At 46.7% G+C, this 18,835-nt stretch overlaps 2 protein-coding genes across 2 annotated transcripts in view; both read right to left on the bottom strand.

Moving 5' to 3' along the window:
- The window catches only part of LOC140387501 (NAD(P) transhydrogenase, mitochondrial-like), a 131,327-nt gene that overhangs the window by 73,761 nt on the left and 38,731 nt on the right, over positions 1–18,835 (bottom strand). Inside the window, exons 5-7 of the mRNA XM_072470676.1 lie at positions 18,698–18,785; positions 15,801–15,889; positions 14,802–14,989 (exon numbers count right to left, since the gene is read on the bottom strand). Of these exons, the coding sequence (XP_072326777.1) occupies positions 14,802–14,989; positions 15,801–15,889; positions 18,698–18,785 (365 nt within the window). The remainder of the gene's footprint in view (positions 1–14,801; positions 14,990–15,800; positions 15,890–18,697; positions 18,786–18,835) is intronic.
- LOC140387500 (uncharacterized) lies at positions 1,832–10,944 on the bottom strand. Its single transcript, XM_072470675.1, has 3 exons — positions 10,934–10,944; positions 4,911–4,988; positions 1,832–4,243 (listed from the first exon to the last, which is right to left on the bottom strand). Exons 2-3 carry the CDS (start codon positions 4,928–4,930, stop codon positions 2,269–2,271), a joined length of 1,995 nt encoding a protein of 664 aa, XP_072326776.1. The 5' UTR covers positions 4,931–4,988; positions 10,934–10,944; the 3' UTR covers positions 1,832–2,268.

The raw sequence follows: 18,835 nt of genomic DNA, 5'->3' as shown, positions 1-18,835 counted from the left end.
TTGAGTTAGTATACACACCAGGCAAGGAGCTGATAATTGCGGATGCCCTGTCCCGCTCCATCACCTCGCCCTGTGAACAGGTTGACTTCATCCGCCAGAATGAGGCACAGGTGCAGCTGTGTGCCAGCAACCTCCCGGCCTCAGATGAAAGTGTGATCAGCATTTGTGAAGAGACTGCCAAAGACCCTCTTCTGCAGCGTGTAATGCACCACCTCGCAAATGGCTGACAAAAAGGGCAATGCCCTCAGGTCTTTAATGTGAAGGACAACCTGACAGTCGTCGAGGGGATTCTCCTCAAGCTAGATCATATCGTTATTCCTCGCAGTCTGCAGAGCTTAGTGCTCAAACAAATCCACGAGGGACACCTAGGTGTCGAAAAGTGTAGGCGCAGTGCCCGGCAGGCTGCCTATTGGCCTGGAATCAGCCAGGACATATCCAACATGGTCCTCAATTGTGCGACCTGTCAGCGTTTCCAGCCTGCTCAAACAAAAGAAACACTCCAGCAACACGAGATCGTGACCTCTCCGTGGTCAAAGGTGGGAATCGACCTTTTTCACGCTAATGGGCGTGACTATGTGCTCATCATAGGTTACTTCTCAAATTACCCGGAAGTTGTGAAGCTGTCAGACCTCACATCAAGGACAGTCATCAAGGCCTGCAAGGAGACATTTGCCAGGCATGGTATTCTACTCGCTGTCATGAGTGACAATGGTCCCTGCTTCGACAGCCAAGAGTGGTCCAATTTTGCCAAGTCGTACCAATTCAACCACATTACCTCAAGCCCACACTACCCGCAGTCCAACGGGAAGGTCAAGAAAGGGGTCCATATAGTGAAGCAACTGCTCTGCAAGGCTGCGGACTCTGCTTCTGACTTCAACCATGCGCTGTTGGCGTACAGGGCAACCCCTCTGTCCTCCGGTATGTCTCCGGCTCAACTCCTCATGAATAGAGATCTGCGGATGACTGTTCCGGCCATACACTTATCAGACCTGGATCACCTCCCAGTGCTGCAAAAGGTGCAGCAACTCAGGAACCGGCAAAAGCTGACGTACGATGCTCATGCTACCATTTGCCTGTGCTATCTCCGGAAGATGCTGTTTGCATCAAGCTACCTGATGGAGGCTGGTCAGCTCCAGCTGTTGTTGTTCGACAGGCTGCTCCCAGATTGTTTGTAGTTTGTATGGCGGATGGCTCCATTGTCAGGCGCAGCAGAAGGGCACTGCGCAAAGTTGCCTGCCCACCACCAAATCTTACTTTTACGGATGTTGTTATGCCTCCTCCGGACACCTCGCACGACGAGGCCACCAATCTAGCAGCAATCCCACCTGTCAAAGCGCCGTTGTCCCCACCTCCACCTCTAGGCAATCAACAAGGATCCGATGCAAGCCCCAAAGATTGAACTTATAGACATTTATCTTGTAAATGTTGTTCTGTATCTGCACGCTAGACACCTCTCATGTATATATTCATTCACTCGCCATTTAATGTAAGTAGTCATACATGTAAATACAGTCGCATATGCCCCAAGCAACCAACATTTTTTTTTTTTTTTTAAAAAGGGGGGAATGTCATGATATGCACTCATGTACATAATGAGATACAGACAGGCAGTGACAGACACGAAGTACAGCCAATCAACACACAGGACCGAACACAACCAATCACCAGGCAGAACACTAGAGGGTGGACTCCCACTCTAAAACACACGGGGCATCAGCACTCTGCCTCTTTCCACTGGTGACAACTGTAGTGACAGTCAGGGTGTTTGTTGATCTCCTATTTTCTTTCTCTGTCAGTCTGGCCTCAATAAAAGTTGAGACGGATTCGCACGTAAACAGAAGTTATTTATTTAGCTTGCAAGCTTTATCATCTTACAGAAATGTAACAGGACGTCCTGCCTCTTACACTCCAGAAAACGACTGAACTAACAGACAAAGGAATCTCTGCAAAATCAGTTCAAATGGTATCAAGTTTCACATACTCGACGGACATAGGTCAGCCTAGGTCCCTCCTGACCTGTTTAATCCATTCTGATTGGCTCACTTCCAATCCCTTTCTCTGGCCCTTATCAATGCATCCTCACTCTTATAGACACACCTCTTCCTGCTTTTTCCATGCGGTCCCAAATTCCTTTGTCCCTAACTAAAAGAATCAAAGTGGCTTATTTCTACATTACATTAACTAGTATCTCTAAAGTAACTATTTTATATCACATTCGTCATTCCCTCCTTTTATCATTCCATGATAACCGAACTATCCAATCTATAGCTACGGTTCCTCATCTAAAAAGATTCGTCGCTGCATTTCCAATTCCTGTCTTAGCCCCCCTTCATCTGCTTCACCCTCATGGATTTTAACAGTTAAAATCTTTTTCTCGGTGATTGGGGCGGTGATCTGATCCAGTGCACCCCGCATTCTACCCATCACACATTTAAGGATGGCCAGGCCCACAAAGATGCAGCCGATAGCTACCACTAGATACATGGCCATATTTATCAACCAGTCCTTCCATCCCCCAAATCCCCAGTTACCCCAAGAGCCAGGATCCTGCATCCCGTCCAAGTGATCCCGTATGCGATCCATAAATTTAGTGATGTTAGCGGTCAAGTCTTGAACACCCATAATACACTTGCCCTGTACTATGGCGCATACCCCACCCTCACGGGCCAGAAGATAGTCAAGAGCATACCGGTTCTGCATTGCAAACAACCGTAGCTGAGACAACTCCTTAGTTATTGCCCCGAGGGCTCCCAAGGTTTCATTTCCCAAGATGGTAAGGCCGCAAATAAAATAATTCCGATCACTAACAGCCAAGGAACCCCCCACACCTCCCAGTGTCAATACGCTCAGAATGCCCCACCCGGCTGAGTGGCCCCGGTTGGGTGCAAGAACCTGAGGTTTTTTCCAGTTCTCGCAAAATTCAGCAGAGACTGCCCGGCGTGCTAACTGATTATGCAGGTTCCACGCCGAAGGGCAGGGGACTGTGGTAGGGACTAGAGTCCCTACAGCAATTCGGCGGGGAAATGGGGGTGACAAAACGTTGGTCGCCGTACCATTAAATAAAAAGTAGTATCCTTGGTCCGTGTGGAGACTAGCATCACAATCAGTATATCGGTTGCGTAAGGACCTCCCAGTAGCCCAGTTTATCCAATTTTGAAATGCCCATTCGGGCCGCCCAGCAATGCGGAAAGCCCTAGTCCCAACAGTGATATGAGAGACATTCGCCCAGCCACAAAGGAGCTGGAGGCCAGCGTTCAATGGAACGCAAGTGGTGCTATAACAAACGCATTTGCCAGACGCCTGGGTGATATGGCACCTCCTGTCCGTACAGGTGGGAAACAGACATGTTATATTTGTGTCCACCTCTACCAGCAAACAGCCATATCCTTCACTGCTGAAGCAATTCTCGTACGACCGGGAATCCCTATTGGGAGTGAAGTGGCTAGGTATGTACGCCCTCCACCGTCGCAGCCTATCGTACTGTGAATGGGAATTATCCCGAGGGAGGGGAAGGCAAATAGCCGGTGGTGCTGAATCCGGATCGTAAGGAAGAGTGACGTGCTCGGGCAATGGCTCGGAACGCTGACAATGAACCACCGTTTGGGGAGTGCCCCAAAGCGGTGAAACAGAAAATAACCTAGACACCGCTGCGGGGTTCGGGTAGCAGACAACCCGTCCCTGGCCATACAGACGGTGGTAAATCTGGTAGAAGAGATTCATACTACCCGGGTTTTCCTCAGTTTGGCCTTTAATTAACTTAAGTGTATCTCCCGGTAACCTACGTTCTAGCTGTACTTCCCTTCTCACACGCCCCGTCCTCTCTCTAGTCCCTTTCTCTTTCTCATGGTCTCTTCCTACACTCTTCTGACAGCTTGATGTTACCTTTATTGTACCACTTTTAACACATCCAAAATCAAATTTACATGTATTCCAAAAACAAGGCAATGTCCATATAATGTTCCCTTCCCATCGCCGGGACCGGTGCAGCTGCTTCATGACTCCCGCATTCTCCTTAACTTTGATGACCTTCCATGAGTCGATACCATGTCCTCGTATATGGGGGCAGTGAAGAACATCACCTGTGCATAGGTGATGTATCCTTGTAGATTGGTTGGGGCTACACAGATACATAATATTCCCCTTTTCCATGTCCATCGCCAATAACACGCCAAGCGAAGTGAGGCCAAATATCAGACAGACGATGCGTAGCCACTCCATCATGCTCCACACCTGTAAAATAGCACTGGAGAAGGGAGGCAGGTTAGTATCCGACCTTTTACAGTAGTGGAGATGGGCTCAATTTACAGTGATGTAGGTGGACCCAAGCACTTCGCCCCTCCACTTTAACTGCTGTGGGGGTGGCAAGGAGAACTTGGAAGGGCCCGTCCCATCGCGGCTCCGACCCCTTCCTAGTCCAATTTTTGACCATTACATAACTACCGGGCTGGACTGAAAGTGAGCTAGGTACTGGGGGCAATGGCTGGTGAGCCGCGCGGACCTGGCCATGGAGTTCCTTGAGCACTTGCGTAAGGGCCAGAACATAGGTGGTCATTTCCTCAGTCATCTGATGAAACTGAACCCGTCTGGGAACCTGCAGGCTCCAAGGAGTTCTAAGAGGCCTGCCATAAAGAATCTCGGCGGGAGAGAGCCGGGCTGGTCCCGCAGGTGTAACCCGCAGCTGGAAGAGGGCAACGGGGAGCAACTTAAGCCATGTCAGTCCCGTGTCTGCTCTTAATTTAGCCAATTTAGTTTTGAGGGTCTGATTGTGTCTTTCAACCAACCCGGCTGCCTGCGGTCTGTAAGCACAGTGTAACTGCTGGCGTATGCCCAACTGGGAGCAAAACTCCTTGTTAATTTGTCCAATAAAATGAGGCCCATTATCAGAACTTAACTGAGCTGGTATACCGTACCGGGGAATGATTTCCCTCATCAAGACTTTAACCACAGTAGCAGCTTTATTATCGATAGTCGGATACGCCTCGACCCATCTGCTGAACACATCCACAATGACCAAAACATATTTGTAACATTGACACCTTTCCAACTCAATGTAATCCATTTGGAGCGTCTCAAAGGGACCACTGGGCAACGGGGTTTGCCCCATCCCACAAGGGATACCTTTTCCGGTGTTATATTGCTGACAAATCAAACACCGATTACTGATACTTTGGGCCAACCCCTGCATTTTAGGGTGCCACCAAGTGTCCAGCAACAAATCACTAGTCCCTCGAGCCCCACAATGAGTTGCAAAGTGTACACATTCAATGACCCATAAAGCCAGCACATCAGACATACAAGTCTGATGTGCAGGCGTGGTCCATAAAGAGGAAACAGAATCATATGTACAACCTAACCGTTTCCACATTTGTTTATCACTCTCAGGAGCGTCCTCCTGTAACCTTATGACGTCTTGGATGGTTGGCATTGGCTTGTCAGAAGCAGACACATTCATAGTAGGTCGTTTAGTCTGACTTAACATTTTAGGCACCATCACTTGCTGAATTTGTGCGGCTGTGCGCGCTGCACGATCTGCTCGTTCATTACCAACGTCAACTGGGGTTGTACCATTCGTGTGGGCAGCGCATTTAATAACGGAAATCTGCGCTGGCAGAAGGAGGGCCTGCAGTAGGTCATTAACTAAACCCCGGTTGGATATTTCTGTACCAGCCGAGGTAAGGAATCCCCTATTCTTCCAGAGTTGTCCGAAGTCATGAACTACCCCGAAAGCATATCGGGAGTCAGTGTAGATATTTACCCGGCGATCTCCCCCAACTATACATGCACGGGTGAGGGCAAAAAGTTCAGCTTGTTGTGCTGAGTAAGGGGTCTGGAAAGCTGCTGCTTCTAAAATCAGACCATCCTGATCTATGATTGCATAACCGGACAGTCTCCGGCCAGTGGGGCTTACTAATGCACTGCCATCAACATACATAATCATGTCAGGTTGTTCTAACGGAATATCACTCAGATCGTCCCTTATTGTGGTAGTTTCCTGAATCAAGGCTAAACAGTCGTGACCAGGCGCATCCTCATGGACCGGGGGACCGCTAAGAAAACAGGCTGGATTGATAGTGGTACAATATTTAAATGTCAGACGTGGATTGTTCAAAAGGTATATTTCATACCTATTCTGACGAGCTGCGGTAAGATGCTGAGTCTGCAGTTGCCCCAATAGTGCGATTACCGAGTGGGAGCTATACACCATAATATCCTGTTGTAGAGTGATGTTGGCAGCAGCTTGCAAACTATTGTATATCGCTGCCAGGATCTGGGTGCAAACAGGGTGACCCAACGCCACTGGGTCGAGTTTGGAAGAGTAATATGCTACGGGCCGGTGCTTGTCCCCATGTTTCTGAGTGAGTACCGCTGTTGAACATCCTTCCAGAACGGTACAGTATATCTGGAATGGTCGGTCGTATAGGGGCCTACCGAGGGCCGGTGCTTGTAGCAAGGCCTGCTTCAGGCAACGGAAGGCCTCGACTGCCTCGGTGGTGAGAGTAAAGTTTCCCTCTTTACTCGTATAAGGTGTCAGCAGCTTTGTATAGACAGCGATGTTTGGTATCCACTGCCGACAATAATTCACCATACCCAGCCAATGACGAACCTCTTTGGCTATTGTAGGGGCAGGGAATTGGCATATTGGTTCAATCCTACTGGGGTCGAGACTTCTTTCTGTGGCTGTAAGTAAAACTCCTAAGAACTTAACTTTTCTCTGAGCCACCAAGACCTTTGCTTGTGAAACAACATAACCCAACGAGGATAGGTGGTTCAGTAATTGGATCACATCATCCCTGTTACTGGGCTCGTCAGGACTTGCCACCAATATGTCATCTACATACTGCACTAGAGTGGAACCATGCTCCAATGTCAAGGCCTGCAGTTGGGTCTGCAAACATCTGGAGAAGAGTGTAGGGGAATTGACAAACCCCTGTGGCAGTCGGGTCCAGGTATACTGCTGCCCATTGTAAGTGAAGGCAAACAAATATTGACTTTCAGTCGCAAGTGGGAGGGCAAAGAAGGCGTGCTGAAGGTCAATTACGGCGAAGACCCGGGCTTGTGCTGGAATTTGAGCCAGTATGTGGGCAGGGTTAGGGACGAGAGCATGTAACGGCTGTGCGATGGCATTGATTGAACGTAAATCCTGTACTAATCGGTACTGGTCTGGTTTGGCTGGTTTAGGCACAGCAAGTATGGGGGTGTTACATTCTGATTGGCAAGGGACCAAAATACCCTGTTTCAATAGTTCTTGAATTAATTTATCTATTGATGGAGCAGCTTGAGATTTGAGGGGGTATTGCCGAATGGAAGGTAGCTTTGCATGATCCTTAATCATTACCTTGATAGGTGTAACATTTGTCTTTCCCACTTGTGATGGGTATTCCGCCCAGACCTGTGGATTGACATATTCCAACACATCATGTCCCCTGTGATGCTGCAGTCGAGTGTTAATCGTTTCAGGGACCTCAAAATATTTTATGGTAGTGCCGTCTGGCATGGCTTGAAGTGCGTAGTCTGTTGGATCTGAATGATCCACTGCCCTCCTGACCATTCGTCCCATATCCCTGGCATGGTACGGGTCATAGACCTGACGTGTAATGTGAGGGCTTACCGAAGCTGACTGTGGCCATAAATGTGGTGATATTGTAACAAAATCGGCTGTACCTTCTTTTCCCGTGACTGTGGCTGTAACCTTGACTGGCCATTCGGTCTCAAGTAATGGCCGGTATTTGTCCTCCAACTCCCTGTTTCGTCCAGTTCTGTCATAGGCCAGGGTAACGTGATGCAGTGACTGTTCAATGTCTAACGTCCACCACTGGGGGGTGATAGAAATATAGCACTGTTGTCTCATCCTCCATGATGTAACCGTTACCCCCTCATCTCCGCATTCTAGCTGTAGCTGGAAGATACACAGTAAATCTCGGGCCAACAAGTTACAGTCCAATCCAGTAGTCACTACAAACTGATGTTCTGCAGACGTATTCTCGTAAGTGACTGTCACAGGTTCAGAAATAGGATACTCACACACCTGTCCTTGGAACCCTGATAATTGCTGTGTGTGGTTGGATATTGGTAATTTAAGTGTTGATTGCACAGAAGACATCGCTGCCCCTGTGTCGATGACAAATGAGTGATGTTGATCTCCTATCTGCAGAGAGATAATAGGTTCCCTGTCGGATTGGAGAGTCCTGATGGCTAAATTAGCTAGTCAATCCTGTGTTGGGAAAGGGTTTTCCTGGGAGAAGTCAGTGTATCTCATCTGTCCTCCCCTTTGTGGGTACCCCCTCCTTTGGGTCGGATAATCTCCTTCTACTGTCTGTCTTTTAAAAGGGCATTCCTGTTGCCAGTGATCTGCACGGCCGCAATTAAAACATCCATTGTTCCCTTTATATCTGCCCCGGCCTCGTCTTCCAGTAGACCAATGGCCCCTCAGAGGGGGCTGCGGTTGTAGAGCTGTTGATTCATTCAGTGGACCATAAAAATGGGGTGAGGGTCCTTTTGGGTGGGTTTGGTATCCCCCTCTTCGCTGATCCACCCACCCAAAGTCACTATATTGGGGCTCCTGCTGGTAAACTACCATTTCTGCCCCTTGTTGGGGTCGCAGATCATCCTTTTTCATTACATACTCAGTCTTAACCTTTGTAACTGAGCCTCCTTCTGGGCCTACACCCTCCTTCCAGTAAAATCTGACTGCCCTTGCCATCTGGGAAGGGTCGTTCTCCGTCCAATTCATGTTATTACATTTCACAGCAGTAACCACAGAAGGTGGTAGGCAATGCATTAACATAGCACAGTATTGAGGGGAATTCTGACCATTTTGATACAGCAAATCGCCTGACTGCCCCCGGTAGATTTCATTAAAACGCCCCAGAAATTCCTCTGGGTCTTCATTCTTCTTAGGTTTTAGGTCTAAGATAACAGAAAGATTTATGGGCCTTTGAAATGTGCTATTCAATGCATTTAAGATCTGTGTCCTTCTATCGTCGTCTAACGCATAGGCCTGCTGGAGTGCGGCATGACTAGCATAATTCAGGTGGTTAAGACAAGTGCGGTACTCTGCTGGGGTTAAAATCTGCTGAACTAGGGCCCAGAGGTCCCTTGAATCAGCTTGATAAATTGAGATAGTAGTTCTCAATGAATCCACAAAGGCAGCAGGAGATTTTTTTCTATCTGGGATTGTAGTCATAATAGCCATCATCTCACTGGGTGTCCATGGGAAGTAAACGTCTATTGTGGGGTTTGCAGCTGCCGTCCCTGGATCGGGGTTTCTCATCTTCCTAATCGGTAACTGTCTCCGAATGTCACCAGGGGGCACTCTAGGTATTTCCCCTGGTTGTTCCAAGACTTCAACGTCTCTCCCTGTCACTAGGGGGAGTTCTTTCTCTTCAACCGAAGTTGTTTCAGCTTTCTTTGTTCCCAACTCTTGTGATTTCTCCTTAGTTTGGGGAGACTGAGGTGATATGCTTAATTGTTTCTGGTGAGCTTCAAGCCCCTCTCTTGCTGTCCGAGATCTTGTCCTAGAGCTAACTGGGCTTGTGGGACAAAGTTCCTTTTGCTCTTTCGGTTGTGAAGTTGGTAAAACAGGACCCACACTATCACCCAAAAGGGCTTGAGTTTCTGGCATATTTGAAATCTGGGGAGCAATGGCTGGGTATATATTATTGTACTCTGGTGGTTCTGGAATGAGCGCAGACCATACTATGGGTGCAGACGGAATTTCTACTGACTTTTCCGACTTATTGAATTTTTCTTCTTCCGACAATTCAAGGCCAGCCATTGAACTACGTAGTTCACCTCTTGTGTGACCCGGGTCCTTCTTGTCTCTATTTGCTCTTTTTTTAAATGCACATTCCTTTTTCAAGATTTGTAATGTTTTTAGGTTACCCTGTTCACTAATTGAAATCCCCATTTTAAGTGCATTATCCTGCCAGCTGGACAACATAATCTTATCTTTTTCCTCTTGACAATATTGCCTCCATAATCCAATTAATTCTTTAGTTTTCATACTTTGATTTTTTTTCCATATCAGTCCCTGGATTTTCTTAACCATTTCTAGGTCTTTGGTTCCCCCTAGTGGCCATTCATCTCCCATTTTAGTTCTTAACTGTGCTGACAATTTTCTAAAGTCTTTAGCTTTGTCCGGATACTTATCACATAATATTTGCAGTGGCATGCCTGGATCATTTGTGCTATCCAAGGAATTTCCCATAATCTCAACTAGTCCTTGGAACTGCGTTTTTTCGCCACTACAATCCAAGGAAAATTCTTTAACTTAATCAACTATATTTTTAACACACAGACATATAGAGGTGAACCATTTGTTTCAATTTCAAATGTTACATCTACCCCTCATAACATAACCCAGCCAAATTAACTCTCAATTAAAGTTGAACCATTTATCTTAAATGTTACATCAACAATATAGCCTTCCCCAGCCGAATTAACTCACAATTAAAGTTGAACCATTTATCTTAAATGTTACATCAACAATATAGCCTTCCCCAGCCGAATTAACTCACAATTAAAGTTGAACCATTTATCTTAAATGTTACATCAACAATATAGCCTTCCCCAGCCGAATTAACTCACAATTAAAGTGCTTATCCCCAGACTGACCTGTGATTTCGTCGAGGCGGTCTTTCTGTGCCAACCGCGAGTGACCAGACTAATCAGACGATGAGAAGAGGGGGAACAATCAATGCTGGTCGTTTTCCATTTCTACATTGAGGGCCCTTTGTTCCCCGTCCTCCTGTTCATAATCAGTCTAATTCTGATTTCGCAGTTGGAACAGGATCGCCCTGAGAAATCCCGGTTTTCGGCACCAAATGTTGATCTCCTATTTTCTTTCTCTGTCAGTCTGGCCTCAATAAAAGTTGAGACGGATTCGCACGTAAACAGAAGTTATTTATTTAGCTTGCAAGCTTTATCATCTTACAGAAATGTAACAGGACGTCCTGCCTCTTACACTCCAGAAAACGACTGAACTAACAGACAAAGGAATCTCTGCAAAATCAGTTCAAATGGTATCAAGTTTCACATACTCGACGGACATAGGTCAGCCTAGGTCCCTCCTGACCTGTTTAATCCATTCTGATTGGCTCACTTCCAATCCCTTTCTCTGGCCCTTATCAATGCATCCTCACTCTTATAGACACACCTCTTCCTGCTTTTTCCATGCGGTCCCAAATTCCTTTGTCCCTAACTAAAAGAATCAAAGTGGCTTATTTCTACATTACATTAACTAGTATCTCTAAAGTAACTATTTTATATCACATTCGTCATGTTTATATCAGTTAGCACCTTCTACACGTGGCTCAGAGCTAGTCTGGTCTAGTTAGTTATAACAAGCACGCTTAGATTAGTAGAGTGTCAAACACACAGCGAACTGTGTGCATTGCTTAACAAGTTCAATAAAGCGTATGGAACCAACATCACAGTTTGGAGTCTACTTTCAAGTACAACTGCGTCCAGTTGCAGTCCGTGTTACCCCAGGGTCAATAACACGACAACCTTATCGCAGGCCTTTTGCCAATATTATATCTACAGTATTACCCACTTCAATTCTTCCTGTTACCTTTTCAAAGAACTCAATTAGGTTGGTCAACAAGGCTGTTCCTTTTGAAACCCAACTTGACATTTATCATGGGCTGGATTCTCCGCCCCGCCACATTTCTGTCCCGACCCGCCGGCGGGATGCTCCGTCACGCCGGCCGGTCAATGGGGTTTCCCACTGTGGGGCAGCCCCACACCGTCGGGAAACCCCCGGGCGCCGGCAAAGCGGAGAATCCCGCACCATGTTTTTTGTTTAATGGGTCGGGATTCTCCTATCTTGTCCGTGGTGGAACCATTCCATTGCAAGCGAGAACGGAAAATTTAGCATTCCAGTCAAAACTCCATTCACTTTCATGGACATCGGAAAATCCCAGCCATGAAGGAGGATGGAAGATTTGGGCCGAGATGTTTTTTTCTATTTTCTTTTTGGGCTGCTCCATAGTTCCATAGATATGTTCGGTCTACCTTCTTAAATAAAAATGTCAGCAATTCACCAGTCCTCCCGCACTACTGCTCTGTTTCACAAATTATTATTTTTTTTAATACTTTTTATTCTCTTCTATTTTCACATTTTCTCCCAAATTTACAACCAACAATAAACAATAATCAGTAACAAATATGTCAATCCCCATATCAATAACAACAATCCCATCCTCCCACCAAACCCCCAAACATTAGCCTGCATGTTAACATAAACAAATGACAAAGAGGAATTAAGAATCACCCATAGTCACCATTAACACACACAGTCCCCCCTCCCCCCAATCCTCCCAGCCCCCACTAATGTTCAGTGTGATCCAATATTCGAAAGTGCATTTTAATAACGCCCATGAATTGCAGAACCGCTCCATCCTTCCCCTCAATTCAAATTTGACGTTTTCAAGCATCAAGAATTCCAGCAGGTCCTCCCGCCATGCCAGGGCACAGGGTGGAGAGGTTGATCTCCACCATAACAGGGTCCACTTCGGGTGATCAACGAGGCGAAGGCTCCAACATCTTCCTCCGCTCTCGTTTCCAACACGCCAAATATGTTCTCCCGAGGGCCCGAGTCCAGTTTCACGTGCACCACTTTAGAGATTACCCTAAACACCTCCTTCCAGTAATCCTCCAGCTTTGGACCGGACCAAAACATATGAACGTGGTTTGCGACCCCCCCCCCCCCACCGCAACGTTCACATACATTTTCTACCCCCTCAAAGAGCCGGCTCATCCTCACCCTTGTATGGTGTGCTCTACACACCACCTTCAGCTGTATCAGCCCCAACCTTGTACACGAGGTGGAGGCGTTCACCCTCCGGAGCACCTCACACCAGAACCTCTCCTCCATACCCTTGCCCAACTCAGCCTCCTACTTTGCCTTGATCCCTTCTAGCGGCGCCTTCTCCTCCTCCAAAATAGCCCCATAAACCGCCGATACTAACCCCTTCTCCAGTCCCCCTGTCGTCAGCACCTGCTCCAGCAATGTGGAAGCCGGCTCTACTGGGAAGCTCTGTATCTCCTTTCTGGCAAAGTCTCAAACCTGCATTTATCTAAACATTTCCCCCTACTCCAGCCCATACTTCGCTCCCAGCTCTTTCAATCCCGCAAAACGACCCCCAAGAAACAAATGTTTCACGATTTAATACCTACAGTTCTGCCTCTGCTACCTCTTCTCTAAGTACACTCGATTTCGAATATCTAGGAAGCCCTTTTCTTCCCCAATGAAAAATGAATCTTTTCCAATATGTCAACATTCCTAATAATTAATTGAAAAAAACATTGTTCTTCAATATGAGTAAACATATAATCCTTACAGTGCAGAAAGTGGCCAGTCGGCCCATCAAGTCTGTACTGATCCTCAGAAAGAGCACTATACCTAAACTCACTCTCCCGCCCAAGTCCCATTACCCAACGCATTGATCATGGCCGATCCACCTAACCTGCACATCTTTGGACTGTTGGAAGAAACTGGAGCACCCGGAATAAACCCATGCAGACACGGGGGGTGCAAACTCCGCACAGGCACCCTGGGCCGGAATCGAACCTGGGTCCCTAGCACTATGAGGCAGCAGCACTGTGCCACCGTGCTGCCCGACATTAATGACTGATCCAAATTCTTTCACTTGCAGAACTTCCCAGAAGCAGTCACTAAATAACAATCAGGAACCTAAAGAAACTGAAGCCACATGGCGTAGAACAGGAAGCCAAGTGGTAGGAAAACTAGGCGGGCTCAGTTAGTGGAATACTAACCATCCATTTTTTCCCTTGCACTGTATTGTAGAAAAAATGTTGATCCTAGTCAGTTTTAATCCAGATGTTGAATGTCCTGATTACCCAGATGAAATGCAATAAAAATGAAGCAAATCATACTGTGGCTGGGATTTTCCTGCCCCGGTGTTGCAAAATCTGACGCGTGCCAACCAGAAGTCCATTGGCTTTTGGCGAGACTGGAAGACCGTGGTGGCAGGCGGGGCTGGAAAATCCTAGTGCGTATCTTTACAGCCAAGTGTCCCTGAACGAAAGCTTGCGATTGTTATTAATCTTTTACTTTGAAATGCATGAAAAGAGAATGCACCAAACTTGTTTATGTGGATAGTGACTGGCTTTTAGGTAGCTGGCGATGGAAACGAGGATTAGTAAGGGGTAAGCCAAGCATCACTTTGTGTCAGGCACACTCTAAGCCACTCGAAGCATATTGCCAAAAGTAAAAGCATTGGGTTAGGGGGGGGGCTGTTCTGTGGGGGTAGGGAGATCCTCGACCCGGGGTGGTAAAAAATACCCCTTCACTTTACTTCGACCATCAGTTGAATGGCGTGATGGAGAAAGCCGCCATTGGGGCTGATGGCCTCCACACCATTCATCCTGCCTACTGTGCCACCCTGCCAAAAAATGGGAAAATTCTGCCCGCTGTCATGGCATCTTGAAAATATTGTAGGGTGCTGCAGGCAATATTTAGTCTCATGGAAAATTATCACTGCTACAATAGAGAAATATGCACCCAAGAAAACAATAACAAGCGTGAGTTGCTCTCCTAAGACTTCTACAATGGAACATTAGTCCTCATCAAGCTAATGTGACTGAAACAAATACATCGGTTTTCCAAGGATAAATGCGGCGCATAATAAAACTGGGCTTTGATCTTTTCCCATTGTTTAAAAAAAAAACATATTTTGGGAAAACTGGAGTTCTTAAAAATAATTTGCAAATAAAATAACAACTAAAATGAAAATAATCTTTTTTGTGTTTTGATTTTCGAAGTTGTCATCACTCACCAGGGATAAGAGCAGTACTAATGAGAATATCCACCTCCTTGCATTGTTTAGCAAATAGGGCCATTTCAGCTTCAATAAATTCCTTTGACATCACTTTGGCATATCCACCAGTCCCTTCACCAGATTCCTCCACATCAACTTGAAGTGGCTCTGCTCCAAATGATTTAAACTGTTCCAAGGCTGCCATTCTGCACAAGAATTATACAAGATGGATTACCTTAGATCAGCTGCTAACAAAGCACACGGTTTGAGCATATTGTTCTGTAAAGAATTGGGATGCAGTGGCGATTGGAACTGGCTTGCAAAAGTGCTTTTCAATAATCCCCTTAAATCTAACATCTAAACCTCGACGCACCTTAATCAGTTCGGTTTAAACATTTAATCAATGTTTTTTTCTAAGTTAGCTTTCCAAAACAGGATACGTTACCTGGGATTCCAGTCTCAGAATTATTATTTTTTTAAAATTCCAATTAAGGGGCTGTTTGCGTGGCCAATCCACCTACCCTGCACATTTTTGGGTTGTGGGGGTGAGACCCACGCAGACATGGGGAGAATGTGCAAACTCTACACGGTTAGTGAGCCGAGGTCGGGATCGAACCCGGGTCCTCGGCACCGTGAGGCAGCAGTGCTAACCACTGCACCACCGTGCCGCCCCACTCTCAAGAATTATTAATCTAAAAAGTATTGCTGATAGTGCACGTCAATCCCCTGTGCTTAATTCTCTGACCAATGTTGCTGCTGAGAAAAACTCCGCATTGATAACAGGGTCTCCGCAAATTTATCCCAATTACTTTTGGTGCAGTGTCTCATGTTGTTTTATGAAACCGTGTACTTTGAATTGACCATCTCCTTCTGGAGGTTGAAATTCAAAGTTCCTAGCTACATGAGCCAAAGTGATTGCTGTAACATTCTTTTTCGATTTCTTTCCCATTTAATAGAATAGTATTTACACTGAAGAACAAAATATTTGACCTGCTGCACACAACAAAGCAATATTACCTTGTGTCAAAACCACGGACTATGGCTCCCATCGATTTTGCAGTACCAGCAGCAGCTAAACCAGCAACACCACCACCAATAACCAGCACCTGGTAAACAACACATTATAAAAGAGTAAATAGGGAAACTGAAGAAAACCATTAGTAATTACACAAGCTTGCCACCTCCACATTGTGTATACACTTCCCGCTGCCTCAGGAAGGCAAACAGCATTATCAGAGACCCCTCCCACCCAGGCATTGCCTTCTTCCAGACCCTTCCATCAGGCAGATAGTACAGAAGTCTGAAGACCCGCACATCCAGACATAGGAACAGCTTCTTCCCCACAGCTACAAGACCCCTCAACGACTCCCCCTCGCGCTGATCTGTTCCCTGTAAGAACACTATTCACGACGCCCTATGCTGCTCTTGCTCATGTATTTGCTTTGTTTGGCCTCTTGTTCCGCACTGTAACCAATCACTGTTTGTCGATGTACCATTTGTCAATGTTCTCTGTTGATTATTCTTTTTGTCTACTATGTACGTACTGTGTACGTTCCCTCGGCCGCAGAAAAATACTTTTCACGGTACTTCGGTACATGTGACAATAAATCAAATCAAAATCAAAGTAATCATAATGGTTACAACTAACACTTACAGCAAATTTCTGTTAACTACAAATCATGTGATTAGGCCATCGTTAAACCATGGTGCCCACTTTTGGGATTTCTACTATAGGAAAGATGCCACGACCATGGAAAGGACCCAGAATAGATTCATTGAGATGATTTCCCAGATGCGACTTTAGCTATGGGGAGTGACTAAAGGAATTCGAGTTCATTCATTTACGCAAGAGAACTTTTAGGAGAGAACTATTCATAAATATGAAGGGGATTGATCAGGTAAGTTGGGGAAAATTTATTTCTACAGGATGGTGAATACATATACAGTAAACACCAAAATAATAAAAAGAAACTGGTGAAAAGGATTTTATGTTTGTGCAGAGGGTAGATCGAATGTGGAACAAAGAACAAAGAAAAGTACAGCACAGGAACAGGCCCTTCGGCCCTCCAAGCCTGCGCCAACCATGCTGCCCATCTAAACTAAAATCTTCTACACTTCTGGGGTCCGTACCCTCTATTCCCATCCTATTCATGTATTTGTCAAGATGCCCCTTCAACGTCACATCGTCCCTGCTTCCACCACCTCCTCCAGCAGCGGGTTCCAGGCACCCACTACCCTCGTGTAAAAAAAACTGATTCTGTAACGCACAGAGGGCCAGCACGGAGTGCTCTGTGCTGCTCCAGTTGCCATACGCGGGCCTGCACTGCTCGCTGCAGTTCGGCGCATGTGCGCACCGACTCGCCGCGGGTTGGCATGCACGCGGCGGCCGCTTCCGCACTGGCTCCGTGTAACATGGCAGAGCCACACAGTGGGCTGGCGCGGAAGAAGGTAGGCCCCCCCCCGGATCGCATCCGCCCGCCGATTGGTGGGCCTGGCCGTGGTGGAGGAACCCCCCCGGAGTCTGATCTCTTTCTCCCCCCTCCCCCCCCCCCCACCATGACGGCCACCGCGGCCATGGGTCCGAACTCCCGCCGGCGGGACTCGGCCGGTCGACCGCGGAGAATCGCCGCGGGTGCCTCTATCGACGGCCCCTGACCAGCGCCGCGCCGATTGATCGCACGCGGCCGCCGGAGATTCTCCGGTCGCTGGACAATCGGCTCCTGGCGTCGTGGCCCGTCTCGGCGTCAACTCCGATTCTCTGAGCCGGCGTGGGCTCGGAGAATCCCGGCCATAAGCTCCACTCGGGAAGTTGTCAAAACAACTTTTTTGCAAACTGCAGTTAAGATATCACCAAACTAACAGGAACAGAAGCAGTAAAAAGTGCCTTAAAGGTATGAAGCCTTCGATAGAGATAAAAGAAGAAAATTATGAACGCTACAAATTGGAAAATGTTTAAGGTATATAGGTCTAGTAGCATGTGAAAGTCCTAAATGGCCTACCCCATATCCTGAGGCTGTGACCCCTTGTTCTAGACACCGCCCCACCAGCAATCCCCCTCCCCAGCCAGAGGAAACAATATTCCTGCAACCATTCTGTCCAGCCCTGTCATAATTTGTGTTCCAATTTGATCCCCTCTCATTCTCCTAAATTCCAGTGATGTAAAAGTTGTTGTTATCCGATCGAAGGACTTACGGCGGTGCGAATAATCAGATGGTTAAATGTTATCTAACACGGGAGTCTCGCTCCTCAAATACTGACCCTAAAAGGGCTAAGATTTTGCATACCAACCGTGTATGCAGTTGTTCTTTATTCAGCGGGTAGGTTTCTCACTAATTCAATTAATTAACTCACAAGAATACAGGGGCTGGACAGGGGGGGAAATTGGAATGTGCTGGATGTGCTGACGTCTAACCCATGCAAGAAATGCAGTATAATTTTACCATTGCTTTAAAAAAAATTAATTTAGAGTACCCAATTAATTTTTTCCAATTAAGGGGCAATTTAGCGTGGCCAATCAACCTACCCTGACTATCTTTGGGTTGTGGGGGTGAAACCCACGCAAACATGGGGAGAATGTGCAAGCTCTACACGGACAGTGACCCAGAGCTGGGATCAAACCTGGGACCTCGGTGCCGTGGGGCAACAGTGCTAACCACTGCGCCACCGCGCTGCCCTAATTTTACCATCATTGAAGGTTTGCAGCTCAAAATGTACCAATGTTAACCTAGGAGTTCATCATTTTGGATTAAAAAGCATTATTCAGGGGATTGCATTTTCAGAGTGCGTTATGTTGAGACTATGATGGGGTCTGGCAGGATGAACCGTATCGAAGTAGAACTGGAGTCGGGCAACAATTCAGCAATGGTCGTACTGAATTTTAAATTCCATGGCAGGAGCTGGTAAACCACGCTTACCTTTGCAGGAGGCACTTTCCCAGCAGCGGTTATCTGACCTGTGAAAAACCTACCGAAATGATTAGCCGCCAGGACAACAGACTTGTACCTGAAAGAAATAACCAGATACATTTCAGAACATTTTAGTAAGGAACAGCT

The sequence above is a fragment of the Scyliorhinus torazame genome, chromosome 12, assembly GCF_047496885.1.
Source record: "Scyliorhinus torazame isolate Kashiwa2021f chromosome 12, sScyTor2.1, whole genome shotgun sequence".
NCBI classification, from domain to species: Eukaryota; Metazoa; Chordata; class Chondrichthyes; order Carcharhiniformes; family Scyliorhinidae; genus Scyliorhinus; species Scyliorhinus torazame.
The sequence above is the reverse complement of the archived record's forward strand: the minus strand, read 5'-3'. Positions and strand labels throughout refer to the sequence as shown.